Source organism: Glandiceps talaboti, chromosome 21, assembly GCF_964340395.1.
Source record: "Glandiceps talaboti chromosome 21, keGlaTala1.1, whole genome shotgun sequence".
NCBI lineage: Eukaryota > Metazoa > Hemichordata > Enteropneusta > Spengelidae > Glandiceps > Glandiceps talaboti.
In genome coordinates, this window is record NC_135569.1 from 11139789 (window position 1) to 11156126 (window position 16338).

At 33.8% G+C, this 16338-nt stretch overlaps 2 protein-coding genes across 4 annotated transcripts in view; one reads left to right on the forward strand and one right to left on the reverse strand.

Moving 5' to 3' along the window:
* The window catches only part of LOC144451149 (forkhead-associated domain-containing protein 1-like), a 37334-nt gene extending 26181 nt beyond the window's left edge, over positions 1 to 11153 (reverse strand). For all 3 annotated transcript variants that reach the window (XM_078141932.1, XM_078141931.1, XM_078141930.1), the window contains exons 1-2: positions 10760 to 11153; positions 3800 to 4006 (exon numbers count right to left, since the gene is read on the reverse strand). In XM_078141932.1, coding sequence (XP_077998058.1) covers positions 3800 to 4006; positions 10760 to 10855 — 303 coding nt within the window. In that variant the 5' untranslated portion in view covers positions 10856 to 11153. The remainder of the gene's footprint in view (positions 1 to 3799; positions 4007 to 10759) is intronic.
* Positions 11154 to 11506: 353 nt separating this feature from the next.
* LOC144451352 (Parkinson disease protein 7 homolog) lies at positions 11507 to 16338 on the forward strand. The gene is made up of 6 exons (XM_078142163.1): positions 11507 to 11656; positions 12193 to 12294; positions 12675 to 12734; positions 13344 to 13413; positions 14082 to 14162; positions 14974 to 16338. Exons 1-6 carry the CDS (start codon positions 11567 to 11569, stop codon positions 15132 to 15134), a joined length of 564 nt encoding a protein of 187 aa, XP_077998289.1. The 5' UTR covers positions 11507 to 11566; the 3' UTR covers positions 15135 to 16338.

The window sequence follows — 16338 nt, forward strand, 5'->3', positions numbered from 1 at the left end:
GTAGTTTGGATCATTCATTGATTTGTTTTGGGTTGTTTTAGGCATTTTTGACTCATTTGAGAAAAGGTTGGCCCATATTGTATTTTATAAATACCCACCACTGGGCTGAGGGAGATTTGTATTGTAATAGAAAGGAGGGACATATGTAATCTTTTCTGTCAGTATTGTTCTCATATAAGTTTTCATAGTTTTTTTTAAGTCTTAGAGTTTTTGTCCAAAGAACATCAAACTTGTTTGGAATCAAAGTTACACCAAGTTGAAAATTTGTTGGATATTTGAGAGTTTATAAATTGTAAAAAGATCAAGTTTCCTGTCTTTTTAATAAGTGGTCGTGTCAGTGCAGTAAGGTCATATTTACATCTGTACTATACAATTGTATTGCAGATACAACCTTACTACACTGATGAGAAGTAGTATTTAGTGTTTGTAGGCAATATTAAAATACCTACATGTACATAGGTACTTGACTCCTCTAGTCATTTCACCAAGGTTCCCCATCAAACATACAATAATTTCACAATTTTCCTTTCTTTGTTGCCATGGTTTTAGAACCATTGTTATAAAATTTGACCTTAATGTTACAAAAATTCAGACTTCCTGGCTTTTGTTACCAAGGTTCTAAAAACCAAACATAAAACTTCAGACTTTTAAATCAACAACAAAAGAGATAAAAATAACATTGCAGATCTTTATTTGTTCATACCAAGACTTTTTTTGTTTTTGGTACAATAGTTCACAATATATATATAAGTGTATTTCTATGTTTTACAATGTCAGTGCTGGCATAAAGATCAATAGAAGAATCTATTCACATCAGCGGTTCGTACTGTTACCCTTTTGTTCTACTTTGCCTGCAGTCTATACTGGAACAGTTTGTTCCAACAATAGAGTACATTCTGAAAAGGTATTTGTATTGATTCCACATGAAGATAGCAACCAATATACTAACTGTCACTATGGCCCCAAGTAAAGTTCAATGTGTCTTTACACTCTGTCTGAGCTGATACCAAGCCACAGTACATTTGGCAGAAGAAAAAAAAACTGTACTGTACTTTTTTTTCCACTGTTTTTTCTTTTTTTTATTATCCAATACAATTGCAAAAGTCCTGTACTTAAATATATTCATTTTCTTTTATCCCAAAATGAGATAATTATGTAAAATTTAGTCATCTTTTCACAACTGCAACCAGGAATTTACAGAAGAACGTTTCTTTCAATAAACAGAACCATAGTAGTGAAAATTTGGTCAAATTTACAAATGTAACCACAAGTTTGATAGGGAAAGTTTTTCAGTTTTTCTCTAGAAGCAGGGTCTTGGAAAGTCAAACAAGTAGTTTGGAGAGGAATATTTTTCAATGAAAAAAAAATTAGGTGTAAATTTAATATAAGCAAAGAGGAAACCTAAGAAAAATTTACAATTTTACATATATTTTAGTTAATAATCACAAACATTTTATCATTCAAGACAGAGATCAGAATGACAACTGGTCTTAAAACTCATAGGTTTTACTGGCTTGTTATTGGTGACAACAACCACAGTTACCTATCAGTCACTCTAGTGATAGAGAGACTGTCCAACAATACAGTATTTGCACAGTTTCAATGACATGAGTTATGACTTGGTTCTCAAAGCACTAGGTGACATAAATTTGGTGACTCAATTCTTAGTTCATTTCCCCGAGACACTTGCTTTCTGAACTTTCTCTCCTCTGTCTTTTTTGTCAGACATGTTCAAACACGAAGTCAGCTAAAACATACAATAAATATGTCACCCATTCAGTCAAATTAAAAAGCACTAAACCATTACTTGATAGCGATTATCATAAAAACAACAAAGTCGGCTCACATAAAAAGTTAAAAAGCTTTCAAAAATCATTTAGTATGTTTTCAGTTAGTGATTATTCAAAATGACTGAGCTATCTTAGTATGATACCAGCGAACAAGTATACAAAACAGTCCATGCTATGTGTATGTTTGAATGAACTTCCCTAGCAACTGTTACAACAATACAACTAGATTGGTGGTTGATATCAAAGCTTGACTGATAGCTATTTGGTTTTTGAGATAAAATCAAAACTGATGTCATTCTGTGTTGACTTAACTTTATCTTAGTGTAAACGTATCTGTACATGCTGACAAAAGTTTGATGTTTTATAAAACAGTTACAACTTGAGATAACAAGTTAAAATCCAACTGATTATTTTTTGTGTCTTTCAGCTTAGGCCAAATAAAAAAATTGTTTTGTTCTGGTTACCTGACCTCACCTAGTTTTTCATGCTGACGCTAAATTTTTTTGACATATTCAAGAAAAAAATATTAAAATCGCAAAAAAATTGAAGTCTCGCAAGAAATGCGGAAACTGACATCAACTTAAAAAGACAATATAAAACTGTTATTCCAATCTGTAATGGCTGTACATCTGATGAGAAGAAACCAATAACACAGAGACCATATGGAAAACATAACTACCTGAACTAGACACTCACATATGAAAAAATATATATATATAAAAATAAAATAAAAAATCTACCTACTCGACCTATTCTAAAAATGAGAATAATCAGAACCACACAATTTTTTTTGTTAGGCCTAAAACTGGCTAGACATTGTCTAGTCATCCTCAAGGACACAGAATAACAAGTGGAAATAAATGCTTGTTGATGTTATTAAAGGTTTGGTTGAAAAACCATGGTTCCAATCAACACAATATCTCCACTTAATAATTCACTGCCTGATAATTACCATCAAACCTGTCTTTGTGGATTGTAACCTTTGACCTGCTGTGGTATCACACTGTGTGCAGTGTCACTGTTCATGTACATGAAGTTTGACCTCTCTGACCTTGTTTCCATGGCACCCAAAACTAACAATATTAACAATGAGGCTGGTTGTTGTGCATGTGTGTGGTAGGTATGAGCAGGTGATTGCTTTTAACAAAGGAAGGTTTAGTTATCATGCTTTGAACATTACAACTCAAACATGTTGTTCAAAATTGATAAAATATTAAGTCTCACAGGGAGTGATGGAAAATTGATACATGATACAATAGCACTAATTTTTTTTTATAATTGTTGAGTTTAAGATGAGAGTACCGACAGTTATGTTATCATTGTGTCATCACGTGATTAGAACCAACTCGGAAGGTTGAGTTGTACGATGTAAACACAAAGTGATAGATTTTCTGATGGTCATAGATGTATCTATTAAAGTGGGTTTGGAGATCACTGCAGGATATTGCAATCAAATTTATGGTTTGGACATGGCTGTTACAGCAAATAGTCAGCCATTCTAGGAAATGTCGACAGCAAACCCCGGGAGGGGGCTACTCCCCTTATTTGAGTATACGTATATAAGGGTGCTTTTTTCTAGCCCTTTGGTCTAACTTTGGGTCTGCTTTTTTTTGAGCTGAAGAGTCTAAAATGGGGTCCACTTTGCATTATTTTTTATTTTGCTTGGTCTAAAATGTGGTCCATTGTCCTTTACCAAATCATAACTACCATTAATTGCCCTAAAATGTTGCCTCCTAAGAAAAATGTATTTAAGTCTAAACTTTCATCTTTTAAAAACCTGTAATGGTCTAAAATGGAGTATTGATTTTTGGTCAAAGTGGGTCTAAAATGGGGCCTGAGGTTTCCAGCACTGGCCACACATCTCTACCAGAACTGGCCACTGGTACCACCTCTGGAAGCAAACATCCCGACCTGCCAGACTATGCCAGAGTTTGACAGTAGAGAGATTACTCCGGTTCATATAATTCCAAATATTGGTACATTATTTGAATACCTGCAGATTGACTTACCTGTGGTGCATTATCAATCTCAAGTTCATGTGGTATTCCTGAGTACCCAAATCTGATGACATCACCCGGTGCCAGTCTGACTGCTGCATTCTGTACTCGGCAATCATTTACATACGTTCCATGTGCTGTGTTCAAATCTTGTAAAACAAAACAGTTCTCAGCTTCATTGTGTTCTATGACTGCATGCCTCTGTTCAATATTTGGTGCCTGCAATTGTTAGAAAAAAAGAGAGAAAAAAAAGGTAAAATTCTCTGAAATGTAGACATGAATTGGCTATCAGTCTGTATGAAATAAACATGTGATGGTTTTTGTATCAGTGAAAAACAAAATATGTACAATCAAAAATTGAAAAACTTGGTCAAGAAAAGTCAGGCAGTTTGATTACTTGTCAACAGTATATTATAAAGTTTGAATTAATATTTGTTTAAAACAAATTTACTCTGAAATTGAAGTAGTAACAAGGAGATACAAAAGCACCCTTGACAGATTTGTATCTATACACATGTGTTTCATGTACAAACACAAAATTCACCATCACCATGACAACAACATCCCAACCATTGCATATGTACAAAATGTAGATTTCCATTCAGTTAAAATTTCTTGTAAAAGCCCACTGGGGTGTTAGACTAGTTAAAGACACAACTTCAAAGCGTTTTTCACTCATTTACTGCTAATATACCTGTTTTATTTTAACAGGATTGTTTTTCCTTCTAAAATAATCAGATATCTGTTCTATTTACTCAGTTAATTTTTTTTTTAATACACAATAGTTGGGATATTGTAATCATCAGATGATGAATTTAATATCAAGTGAATGCTAAGATTATTGCAAGAATGATTCTGTTTTTTGTCTTTACAATTTTAAGAATGAATTTTATAGATTAAAATTTGTTGCCATGGTAACAGTACAAAACAGTCACCATGTCTTAGCAAAACATACAAGGGTAACATTGAGTCAACTTAAAAGACATAATCAAAGTTTTTCAATTCACATATAAATTCTTCGTTGTTATGCTGTTGGTATTTATGTAAACCGTCATATGGGTCACAGGATTATTTTCAAAAGTCATTTATGACAATTTTAGATAAGGGCACCAATATTTAATTCCACGTTTCTCATCATGATACCTTAATAATTATGGTTGGTTTAATAGTTAAAATTTTTAAAAAGTATTAAAAAAGTAAGTGTATGAGTACAAGTTAGTGATATTGTCAATTTATAATCATACATTAACAGTCTGAAAGACTTAGAAATGACAATTAATATCAGAAGGAAACTGTGAATTATTTGTGAAATTTCAGCAATAATTTTCACTCAGATATGCACTCATGTAATCACACAATCAGTGATTTTTTTTTTCTAATTCTGCCATAGAGGACATCAATTATTTTATTAAGTTCACCAGATTTAAAGAAATGTAGGGTCGGACAGGTCATGAGACACATAAAGTTAAGTACAGCCATCCTAACGTTTTATGTGGAGGAGGTGATAATCCATGTATCAATATACCATATAGTAAATACAAGTATTTTTGTCAAAGTTTTGGAACCCTGGTAACTGAGGGTCTTGTAAACGTTACAATTGCTTCCTATACATGTGCATCTAATCGTAATATTTGCAGTCATACTTGGTATGAATTGTGTTGGTAGCGAAAGGAGATTTTGTGCTCTTGATAATTTTTTTATCAATATGGGTTTCAAACCAACAATAAAGAGTTATAAAGTTTGCTTGACCTTGTGTGGTTTACGTAGATGTAGATTTGATGAAGGAAAGCACTAGACTATGATAAAATAAGGGCAAATATAAAACATAAAAAAAGCCTACAAGCCTATTTATTTTCTCTCTCAATTTCTTTAACATTTACCTGTTCAGTTTCAACACTATAATCAATACTTGTTGATTTGACCTCTGTTCTATTCAAGTATACTTCAATAAATAAATAACGTTTTTCTTGACACACAGTCACCCTCAATGTCTCTTATAAGTTCAATCAACTTATAGATTATCTAAGCATCTACAACACTGTACTTAGATTATCCAAGTGTCTATAACACTGTACTCAGATTATCCAAGCGTCTATAACACTGTACTCAGATTATCCAAGCGTCTATAACACTATACTCAGATTATCCAAGCATCTATAGCACTCAGATTATTAAAGTTGAGTTTTAATTGAGAAAGGAGCTACAAACATGTACTATAGTGTACTACTGGTGTACAAATTAACATTCTACGCACACAGTCAAAAAATGGTTGGCAGCAAATCAAAAAAGTTTTGTTAACGTCTGGTCTGGTCAACATCGTAAAGGGTATAATGATAATTGATTTTGTTCAGATAATGAAGTTCAACAACTTTCTTTGACTAAAGGATCCAGGAAACCTTGCATAATAGTTTCTAAAGTTAGAAGTACTTTGGATTTATAATCGTACAAACTATAAATCTTCTCTTTTGGATTTAAACAAAGAATTTACTAGCTGTAGAGTATAAAAGAACTTATTGTCTACAAGGATATATGGGCATGTAATCAATTCTACTGTAATAAGTAACTGTGTTCTCTTTTAACTGACCCTGTCACCCATGAAAGTGTCTACTCTATACTACACGTACTTTACTTGGATTAAGTCATTATACACCTAGTAACACTGACTGGTAATAGATGTTTTGTATTCAAGTGGTACTTTGTGAGGGTACCAGGTGTGTGTGGCTCTAGTTCTTGAAATAATCTTAGTAAGTTCACCCCAGCCTATAGAACTCTTTCTCTCTCGGCCTCATTTTCTCTGTCTGTAACTTTTCCCCTACCCTTCTCTTTCTATATGGTTGTCTCTCTATATTTTCTGTCTCATACACAAAACATGTCCTCACTCACCCATGTTGTCTGTCTGTCTGTCCTCTCTGTGTCACTGTGTGTGTGTGTGTGTGTGTGTGTCTGTGTCTGTCTGTCTGTCTGTCTGTCTCTCTCTGTCTCTCTCTCTGTCTCTGTCTCTCTCTCTCTCTCTCTCTCTCTCTATCTCTATCTCCCCCCCCCCCCCCACACACCATATATATCTATTTCAATATTGATTTTCACCATTTCTATTTGGGTAAGCATCAAACACTTTACATGTACTTTGCCAAATTTGACAGCTGATGCTACAAAATTCAATAGCGATACACAAATGTACTTTTTGCATACCAATAGTTTGTTGAAACAAAGATTAAAGAAAGAAGTGTCTTCAAGTGGCGTCACATGTTTTGTAAACTAAGCATATCTTTCTTGTTGCTAATCACTTGACAAATAGAAGGACTTGACTCAAAATTGGTATTCCCTTGAATGAATTACATGTACGCTAGTTTGAAAAGTGTTGTTTGGACTATATTTTTGTATTAATAGTAAGTGTTTTTTGTAACTCATCATAATACATACCGCTCAGTACCCAGTAGTACTTGTAAGTATAACCCAAAGACTTCACGGTCACTATCAGAGACTCACGGTTTTGAACTGAATTGAACACCATTGTCTAGTCTATTTAAACCAAGTCTCCAGGCTATTACTAGGGGGAATTACAGTAACATACAATACATGTAAACTATACTCGAGTTCCTTCAGATTTTCAGAGATGCAGTTTCAGGCCATTGTCTCTATCCCCTAGGCTATTACCAGTTGGAATTTACAAAGGTAATGTAAACCCCAACGAGTTCCTTCGGATTTTCAAACGGGGTTCCTATAATACTTATAGTGCAATGCATGGAAATCTATGCAAGCTTCTATGAGATTCCCTCTTCCTTTGTTACAACGCAATACCAGTCCAGGGTTCCATAAAACCATAGCAAAACCATGTACATAGATCGAGGTGAAAGAAAATTACTCAAAAGTAACCTTCACTCAATCTTTTAACAATGACTACCTTAATTTCCTAAGTTAAAAGCCACCAATTTATGGCAGAAATGTCTTCATGAAAATCCAAAGTATTTCTATAGTAATGGATGTGTCACTTTATTTGAAATAGGAAATTGAAAGATGCAATGAACTATTCAACTACTATTTTGGCAATTGTTGTATATAGTCTGATGTTAATTGCCATCCACTTTTTATTTATAATTCATTTTGTTTTCATTACTAATTACTCTCACAACAAATACACAATAGACCTAATTGGTAATCGCAACTTAGAATTAATATTTAATATTTGCGATAATTAATATTTAATATTTGCAATAACAATTTAGACACTAAATTTTGACAGAAAATGACCATGATACTAAATTTTGAAAGACAAAATGTAACTAACTTGGAAAGAAAGGAAATATTCACCTTTGTAATAATAATTTCAATTTTGATATTTGCAATAATCATTTGAAAATGGATTTCGAAATTTTAAGACACAGAATTTTGACAGGACATTATTTAGAAAAATTGTTGACAGAATAATTTCCATATTTCTGCACAAAAAATGATGTTGTATATTCATTAATGTTTGCACATGAATGTTATGTAATGCTCTGAGGAGAATAACTTTCATTTATTTCATACACTATCATAACTGATATACTTCATTATTTATGTTACATGTAATTTAACCGAGTTCCCCAGGGTTCTTTTTAGTCAAATTAGAATTACAATAACGGTTTTCTACCAAAACCAGCGCTTTTTGTTAAGGTTTGAAACCCCATTACTAAAGGTGGAAAATTCTTAATAGGTTTATCAAATTGGTAAAACATATAGTAAAATTCATTCTTGTAGCATGATCATGGGTTCTAATTACTTATGAGTAATGTTTCAACTGTTAAGGTCGACAAGCTTTGTCAAACTGTCCATTTGCTGGCGTTATCGCTAGGCAGCTTGAACAGGCAAAATGTTACTTGTAAGTAATAAAAACCCTGTGTCGTGATACAAGAATGAATTATTACAAAAGTGGAAAACCCTGAAATCTGGTAATATTGACACAGGTTTCAATACCTTGCACCATACTTTTGATAGGGAAACCATATGGTAGGAACTCAAGTAGATTTTACCTATTTACCACCCTTCGCAAAAGTGGAAATATTGCACATTTTACCAGATTTCTCTCCAACGTTACTAGGGTTCCTACACCTTAAACACTGGAGGCTAGCAATGGAATGACGGGAGAGTCCATTGTACTTTAAGATCTACCATAGCCAGTGATTGTAGTCAAACAATGGCAACACACAATGTAGTCAGCCCATCCCTACCAACACATGCCCTCTATGTACACATATAGAGTAACTTGGTTAGTAGTTGTTTGGTAAACGTACTGTACACTTACCCAATCACTCTCTCTTACTCATCATTATACCCTGAATAAGGGCTTCTAATTTCAAGTTTGATCATAATATTAAATTCTAGACAATAGTACTATAATGAATACTGATTGGAAGTTCTTGTAATGAGTGCACAATGAATGAGTCCATTGCTAAAGGGTTTGGATGTCCTCAATGGTTGAGGCCAAGATTATGTACATGTACATATGTCTGAATAGTGAACATTGTATTATAAATTTAACTCAGTTTCACCGCTGTATTTGAAGAAAGCTGTGCAACACAAACTGATAGTCTTTACGCAGATAGTACAGAAGTAAAATCTACCAGTTTTGCCATTTTTTTAATAGGTATTACTATTATATCATTGAAGAGAATGAAATCTTTTACATGATTTCACAGGGCAGAACAGAGATTCACCGTCACAGTTTAAAGATCAAAATGTACAAAACCCAGTCAAATATACCTCACTTTCTTTTATAACGGTATCTATCAACTCTTGTGAAAACAGTTCAATGTACAAAAATGTATACAAATACAAACAGTAATATTTCACAGATCCCACAGGTCAGAATTCTATAATAAGAAATAACTGCAAATTGTTACAACACACATAGAATTCAATACTGAAATAACAGGAATAGGAGTTCTACATAAAGAAAATACCGTGGTTCCAATGCGACTAAATTAAATTTTTCATCAACATTTCAGACCTACAGGGAGGGTTATTAACTCTATATCAGGCCTACACGATTAGATTGAGATTTATATTATTATTAGATTTTTATGGGTAGAGGAACCTTACTTTGACCTCCTACACTTAATATTTGAGAGATTTGAAAGATTATAACATAAACATCTGAATGTCATAATTCTTATTTGTCAAATGATAAACATGGATAGTTACTATTTATCATCCTAGTGTGTGATAATGGCCTCCATATTTCACCTGTCAATCATCTAGATATCCATTATTCTATCTACTTTAGTTTTTGTATTGCAATCAATGGTTTTGAATTCCATACAATCTAATTCTGAGTTACAAGTCATTTTCTGTAGTTTTCCAAGCATGAAATTACAAGATTTCTGATATGCCGAGGTAATTTGTCACAGTCTGTTGAATTCATCTTGGAAGCAATTTTAGTTCTGGGTGTATATATGCTACATAGTGGAGAGGGAAGATGTGTCGAACCTCGTAGCATATACATCCAGAGCTAGAGCAATTCCAGCAATTAGAATTTGCTTAAATGGTGTTAGGGGAAGCAGATTAAAATTGAAACTGTTCGGCTCAATGTTCCAGTATTTTATCACTCGTTTCACCCACAATAAATGAATTGCTTGGTATTACAAGCTCTAAAGAGCTTAACAGTATTAACGGGTACCATTTTGTTACATTGTAGCAAATTTTGACATGGTGAATTTTCACGGTTGCATGCCTACATTGTTCCATACTTAAAATGTAAAGGTTTCTTTTTTAAAGACATATCACATAACATGAGAACATTATATCAAACGTCACATATGGTCATATTTGACTCTTAAAACTGATGAATGGATGTAAGTTACTGGTCACCAGCTTTGTTTTAATTGAATTTGGCAGCGTTGCAAAGAAATTCAATGTTGTGACATAATCACACACTGCCTGGACACAGTACTGCTAGTAACGTTATCTGTCACGAATCGCTCTGCTGTAACTTACCTGTATATTGAGGTCACACTCTTCTCTGCCGATAGTGGTTACTTTAGGAGCAAGGGGAAAAACACCTTCCCCGCTGCGAAGATATCCCTTCATCATGGCTATCACCAGGGTGTGTATTTGGCACGGGATACCGTAACGTTACCTATCGAGGCCTGACACTTGTGTCCTGTGGAAAATGAGATAGCGTTGGGAAGTCGAAATCAAACAATGTCTTCGCCGTGTTCGCTTTCACCGTATAAAAAACAAGATCATTAGTACTTCATTAACCACCAAAGATCTTTCCTAAGCCCCGAGTGAGACACCGTTGTTTCAAACTTGCAGCCGGCAGGTGTTATAAGCTTAATTTTGATGTAAAAATCAACAGACATGTATCCGACCAAGTTAATTTCCAAAACACTGCCGCTAGGATTTCTGCGCGTGCGTACTGTCCCCTAGCTACAAAACATAATAGTTCATAGCAACTTGCGCTTGTAAACATACACAAGTCATTTCAGGTTGAACAAAACAGAAGTCCACACGTTGAAATAAAACTGAAATATAGAGATTCTGTCATTTACTTTCAAGATAAATACCAAAGGTGAATCTTCTGCAAATTTGCGACAGGAAATTATATCGTCTGGCAGCTGGGCATGCCAATTATGACGTCATAGGGACGGCAATCGTTAACTATTCACTTGAGTAACGATGTAACGAACGATGTATGTGTAAGTGTGAAAGGTCATTCGAGTTCGTGACCCAAAACTAAGTTATACCGTATACCGCCAGGGTGTTTTGCATTGGTATTGGAATAGACCCGGTTATAACACGATGGCTGGCAGGAAAGCACTAGTTATTTTAGCTGAAGGGGCCGAAGAAATGGAGATGGTTATATCAACTGATGTAATGCGAAGGGGAGGTGTAAGTTGCATAGAACTTGGCTGATTTCTCTGCATCATACCACCGGGCATCCGCGATGCATCCCATACGCAATTTGGTTAGTTGGTATGGGCCTTGTAGAAACAGTCACAATTTTTGTGAAGTTACTCAGACGGCAATCATGCAAGAATGTTTGCATGACAAAGTTAAAAGTTAAAAAACAGATTTCATGTATCCAAGATGCTTGTAAATATCATAATAATATTAAATTAATATCATCTATCAAAAACGTGACAATCATTCAAAATCAGAGTGAATCATCTCTATTTATTAAATGTTAAAGAACATAAAACTACAAAATATTGGTAAATGACAGAAATTACTGTCATACATAAAGTTCTGTATGAAAGTTAAATGAATGAGTGTGAATGAATGAATAAATAAATAAATGCATTTATAAGGATAATTTTCATTGTGTTTTATCCTGACTTCTAAAATATACTATCTAAGATAGAATTTGAAGGATTCTCTGTGTAATGTCACTACATGTGATACATTAATTGTTTGTATTATTCTAGATAACGGTCACTGTTGCTGGTTTGACAGGTCCAGGTCCTGTCAAATGTAGTCGTGATGTCATCATTACACCAGATATGAGTTTAGAAGATGCAGTCAAAAGTGTCAGTATTGAATCTTATTTTATTATCGTTAGGCCTAAAAAATAATCGTTTCGTTCCAGTTACCCGATCCCCACCTAGTATTTCACACCGACCTTAAACCTTTTTTTTACTAATTCGAGAAAAAAAAAATAAAATCATGAAATTTGCAGTCCTACCTCACCTATTCTAAAATTTAGCATAATGGGAACCACACAATTTTTTTTATTAGGTCTTGGATTATTTTTTCAAATTACACATAACTGTGAAAGGTTGCGGTTAGTGTAAAGATGGGGGTTGGGGGTTGTACAAGTGGAGGTCTTCCTAACTCCGTGTATAATATGTCAAAGTACAACCAGTTCTAATTATTGCCAACTAATGTTTACTGTGTTTATTTTTGGCAGGGTCCGTATGATGCTGTGGTACTACCAGGTGGTGGTTTAGGTGCTCAAAACTTAGCAGCTGTAAGCAGAAGTCAGTTGTTCCCTATAAACATATGAATAGACAGACACACAGGCAGAGAGAGAGAGAGAGAGAGAGAGAGAGAGAGAGAGAGAGAGAGAGAGAGAGAGAGAGAGAGAGAGAGAGAGAGAGAGAGAGAGAGAGAGAGAGAGAGAGAGAAAGAGAGAGAGAGAGAGAGAGAGAAAGAGAGAGAGAGAGAGAGAGAGAGAGAGAGGGGGGGAGCGAGAGAGAGAGGGGGAGAAAGAGAGAGGGACAGACAGACAGACAGACAGATGGACATTTAGACATACAGCGTATCAACCCTCATTTTTGTCATAGAAAGTAAAATAAGTCATCTTGTAAATATTATGCAAAGCATCTATGAATCAACAGATCATTTTTTAACATGATGACTATCCTCCACATAACCACAGTCAAAGAAAACCTGGTCTTTTCTTTGTCTGTTTGTCTGTGCCATAAACAATCTTTATCTGATTATTTTCATACATTGTTAAAAGTGACTGCCTTGTTTAAAACTTAAAGAACACTTTAACAATAGACCCTATGAGTCTATGCTTGAAGTTGAACAAAGGTCAAAGTTCAATACATGTCATTTATTCTGATTTATTCAGTCTGATGCTGTCAAAGATGTATTGAAGTCTCATGAATCAGCTGATAAAGTGGTGGCAGCCATTTGTGCAGGTAGGTCATAGGTCATAGTTCATAGTTCATAGGTTAGGTGCAAGTGAATAGTAATCTACAATGCGCTGTAATTGTTATGCTAAGTTGACACAGAAAAGAAACTCTAGTATACCTTGCATTGTCAAACTATGTGTAGCAATGCCAAGGAAAATGTGTACAGAACTCTCAGTAACCTGACACTTAAACGTTCAAGATTTGTGATATATTACTTGCTATTCCTCAGTAAGAACATCTGATGAATGTTATGAAATTTACAATCACAGCAAAAAAAAATGAATGAAAAGAACTCGACCTTATCCAAAGTTGAGTTGCAGCCTTTAAACTCACTGTAGCCATGGTAACATAAACATCAATCCTGCTATGTCAGGAGTCTTGCTGTTAAAACTGATTATTCTATTCTATTCTATTCTATTCTAATCTATTCTATTCGTTTCTATTCTATTCTGTTCTATTCTGTTCTGTTCTATTCTATTCTTTTGTATTCTATTTGTTTCTATTCTATTCTCTTCTATTCTATACTGTTCTGTTCTATTCTATTCTATTCTATTCTATTCTATTCTATTCTATTCTACTCTATTCTATTCTATTCTATTCTATTCTATTCTATTCTATTCTATTCTATTCTATTCTATAATTGTGGTAATGTGTGGTTATTGTTTGTCATATAGGACCCACAGCGTTATTGAGTCATAACATTGGTAAAGGTAAATCACTTACATCTCATCCTGGAGTTAAAGACAAACTAACTAGTAAGTACTATGGCAACACCGTCATGTGTGAGTGAGTGCTAGTGTAGTGTACTTGGGGTATTTAGATGAGTACTTGCAGTGTTCTTACACACATACTTACACACGCATAGGTGAAAGTACAACAAAAAACACTGAAAACATGAGTGAAAATACCTCGGAGTACCCACACTGCATGGGGTTCTGTAACATATGTTTTCCACAACACCAAATTTTGTCATAACTACAACTATGATTTTGTGTACATTAAACATTCTCCTGTTCATTGGCATCAGTATTACACTGCAGTGCAAATACCAATGGTATGCAATGCAATAAGTCACTGATACATGTGTACTAACACTGCTTTTTCATATTATTGATGTGGGGAATGTTATAAATGATTATTGCACACAGTGAAATCACTGCATTGAAATTGACAAAGGGTAACATTGTAGAGAAATTGACAAAGTGTAACATTGTATTGAAATTGACCAAGTGTAACATTGTAGTGAAATTGACAAATTGTAACACTATTGAAATTGACAAATTGTATTGAAATTGACAAAGTGTAACATTGTATTGAAATTGACCAAGTGTAACATTGTATTGAAATTGACCAAGTGTAACATTGTATTGAAATTGACAAAGTGTAACATTGTATTGAAATTGACAAAGTGTAACATTGTATTGAAATTGACCAAATGTAACATTGTATTGAAATTGACAAAGTGTAACATTGTATTGAAATTGACAAAGTGTAACATTGTATTGAAATTGACAAAGTGTAACATTGTATTGAAATTGACCAAGTGTAACATTGTTGTTATTTCAGGTGACTATAAATACCAGGAGGAGAGAGTTGTAATTGATGGTAAATTAATCACCAGTAGAGGTCCAGGCACCACCTTTGAATTTGCCCTTGCTATTGTAGAAGCGTTACAAGGCAAAGAAGAAAAAGAGAAAATCATCCCACCAATGCTCATCAAATTATGAATTAGTTGATAATCTATAACATCCATAATTTCAAATGACATACTCAAACTTAAGGCACAATTTTTTAACGGACTGAATACCTACATAAAACTCATCAACCATTTAGTATCAAATGCTTGTTACTTTGTGCATTGATGTGAGAAAAAATTGCCCTACAGCATTCACAGTTTTGTTTAACAAACTATTGATCTAGTGAATTCGGGTTGATTTGTGCATGAATTGTAATAACCCTGTAGTCATGATAGTGGGGACAGGTTTATGTATGTACGGTTTCTCTATGGTTTTGATGTCAAAGACAATTTCTTGGTTCAATCAAGAATCATGTTATCAAATCATTTAGTTTGCCTAAAGGCAGCGTTATAGACCTTGTGGTTTCTAGTTGTGATTGTTGTTTCAGTGAACACAATAAATCCTTCTTCGTATGAAACACAATCTCACAAAACATATTCATATCTGGAGTGTGCGCCTTAAAACTTAACACTAAGTTCCTGTAAAAGGTTGGAAAATTTATCATCTTATTGTAATCTGCTTGATAGAAAAATAGTTCTGGATTCTAAAAAGTCTATTTTCTGAATTTAAAAAGTACAATAACTTTTTTGTGTGATTATAAATGATATCATGGCACTATCTCATGTAGTCTGTTTGTTTATAGGGTACCTTAAGTTTACTAAGAAGGCTGTGACATTACTGAAAACATTATGGTGAAATAATGTAACAAATTACAAAGTAACAAAATTACAAAACATGTAACAAAGTTACAAAATAATGTAACATTACAAAAAACGATGTGGGTACCTTAAGTTTAGTGAGAATGATGTGACACTACTGAAGACATTATAGAGAAATAATGTAACAAATTACAAACAATGTAACAAAATAATGTAACAAATTACAAAAGCAAAATAACAATATTACAAAACATGTAACAAGGTTACAAAATAATGTAACAAAATTACAAAAGCAAAGTAACAAAGTTACAAAATAGTGTAACAAAATTACTAATGTCACAAAATTACAAAACATGTAATAAACAATAACAAAGAAGTATAAACCACAGTGATTGAAAGCATTTAGGAATCTTAGAGAAGGCACAGGAAAAAGTTAGTGTAGTGAGTTAACATGCTAGAGGTCCTAGTCCAAACTTTTCATTGGTAACACTTTCATAGTTCTTGACATGTAAATCTGTGGTATGTGAAGTTTAAGA

Excerpts from the sequence above, each read along its gene's own strand:
- LOC144451352 (XM_078142163.1), top strand. The coding sequence starts at position 11,567 with ATGGCTGGCAGGAAAGCACTAGTTATTTTAGCTGAAGGGGCCGAAGAA. Across the intron at positions 13,414-14,081 it reads GGTGGCAGCCATTTGTGCAG|GACCCACAGCGTTATTGAGT; the intron begins GTAGGTCATAGG and ends TTTGTCATATAG. Across the intron at positions 14,163-14,973 it reads AGTTAAAGACAAACTAACTA|GTGACTATAAATACCAGGAG; the intron begins GTAAGTACTATG and ends TTGTTATTTCAG.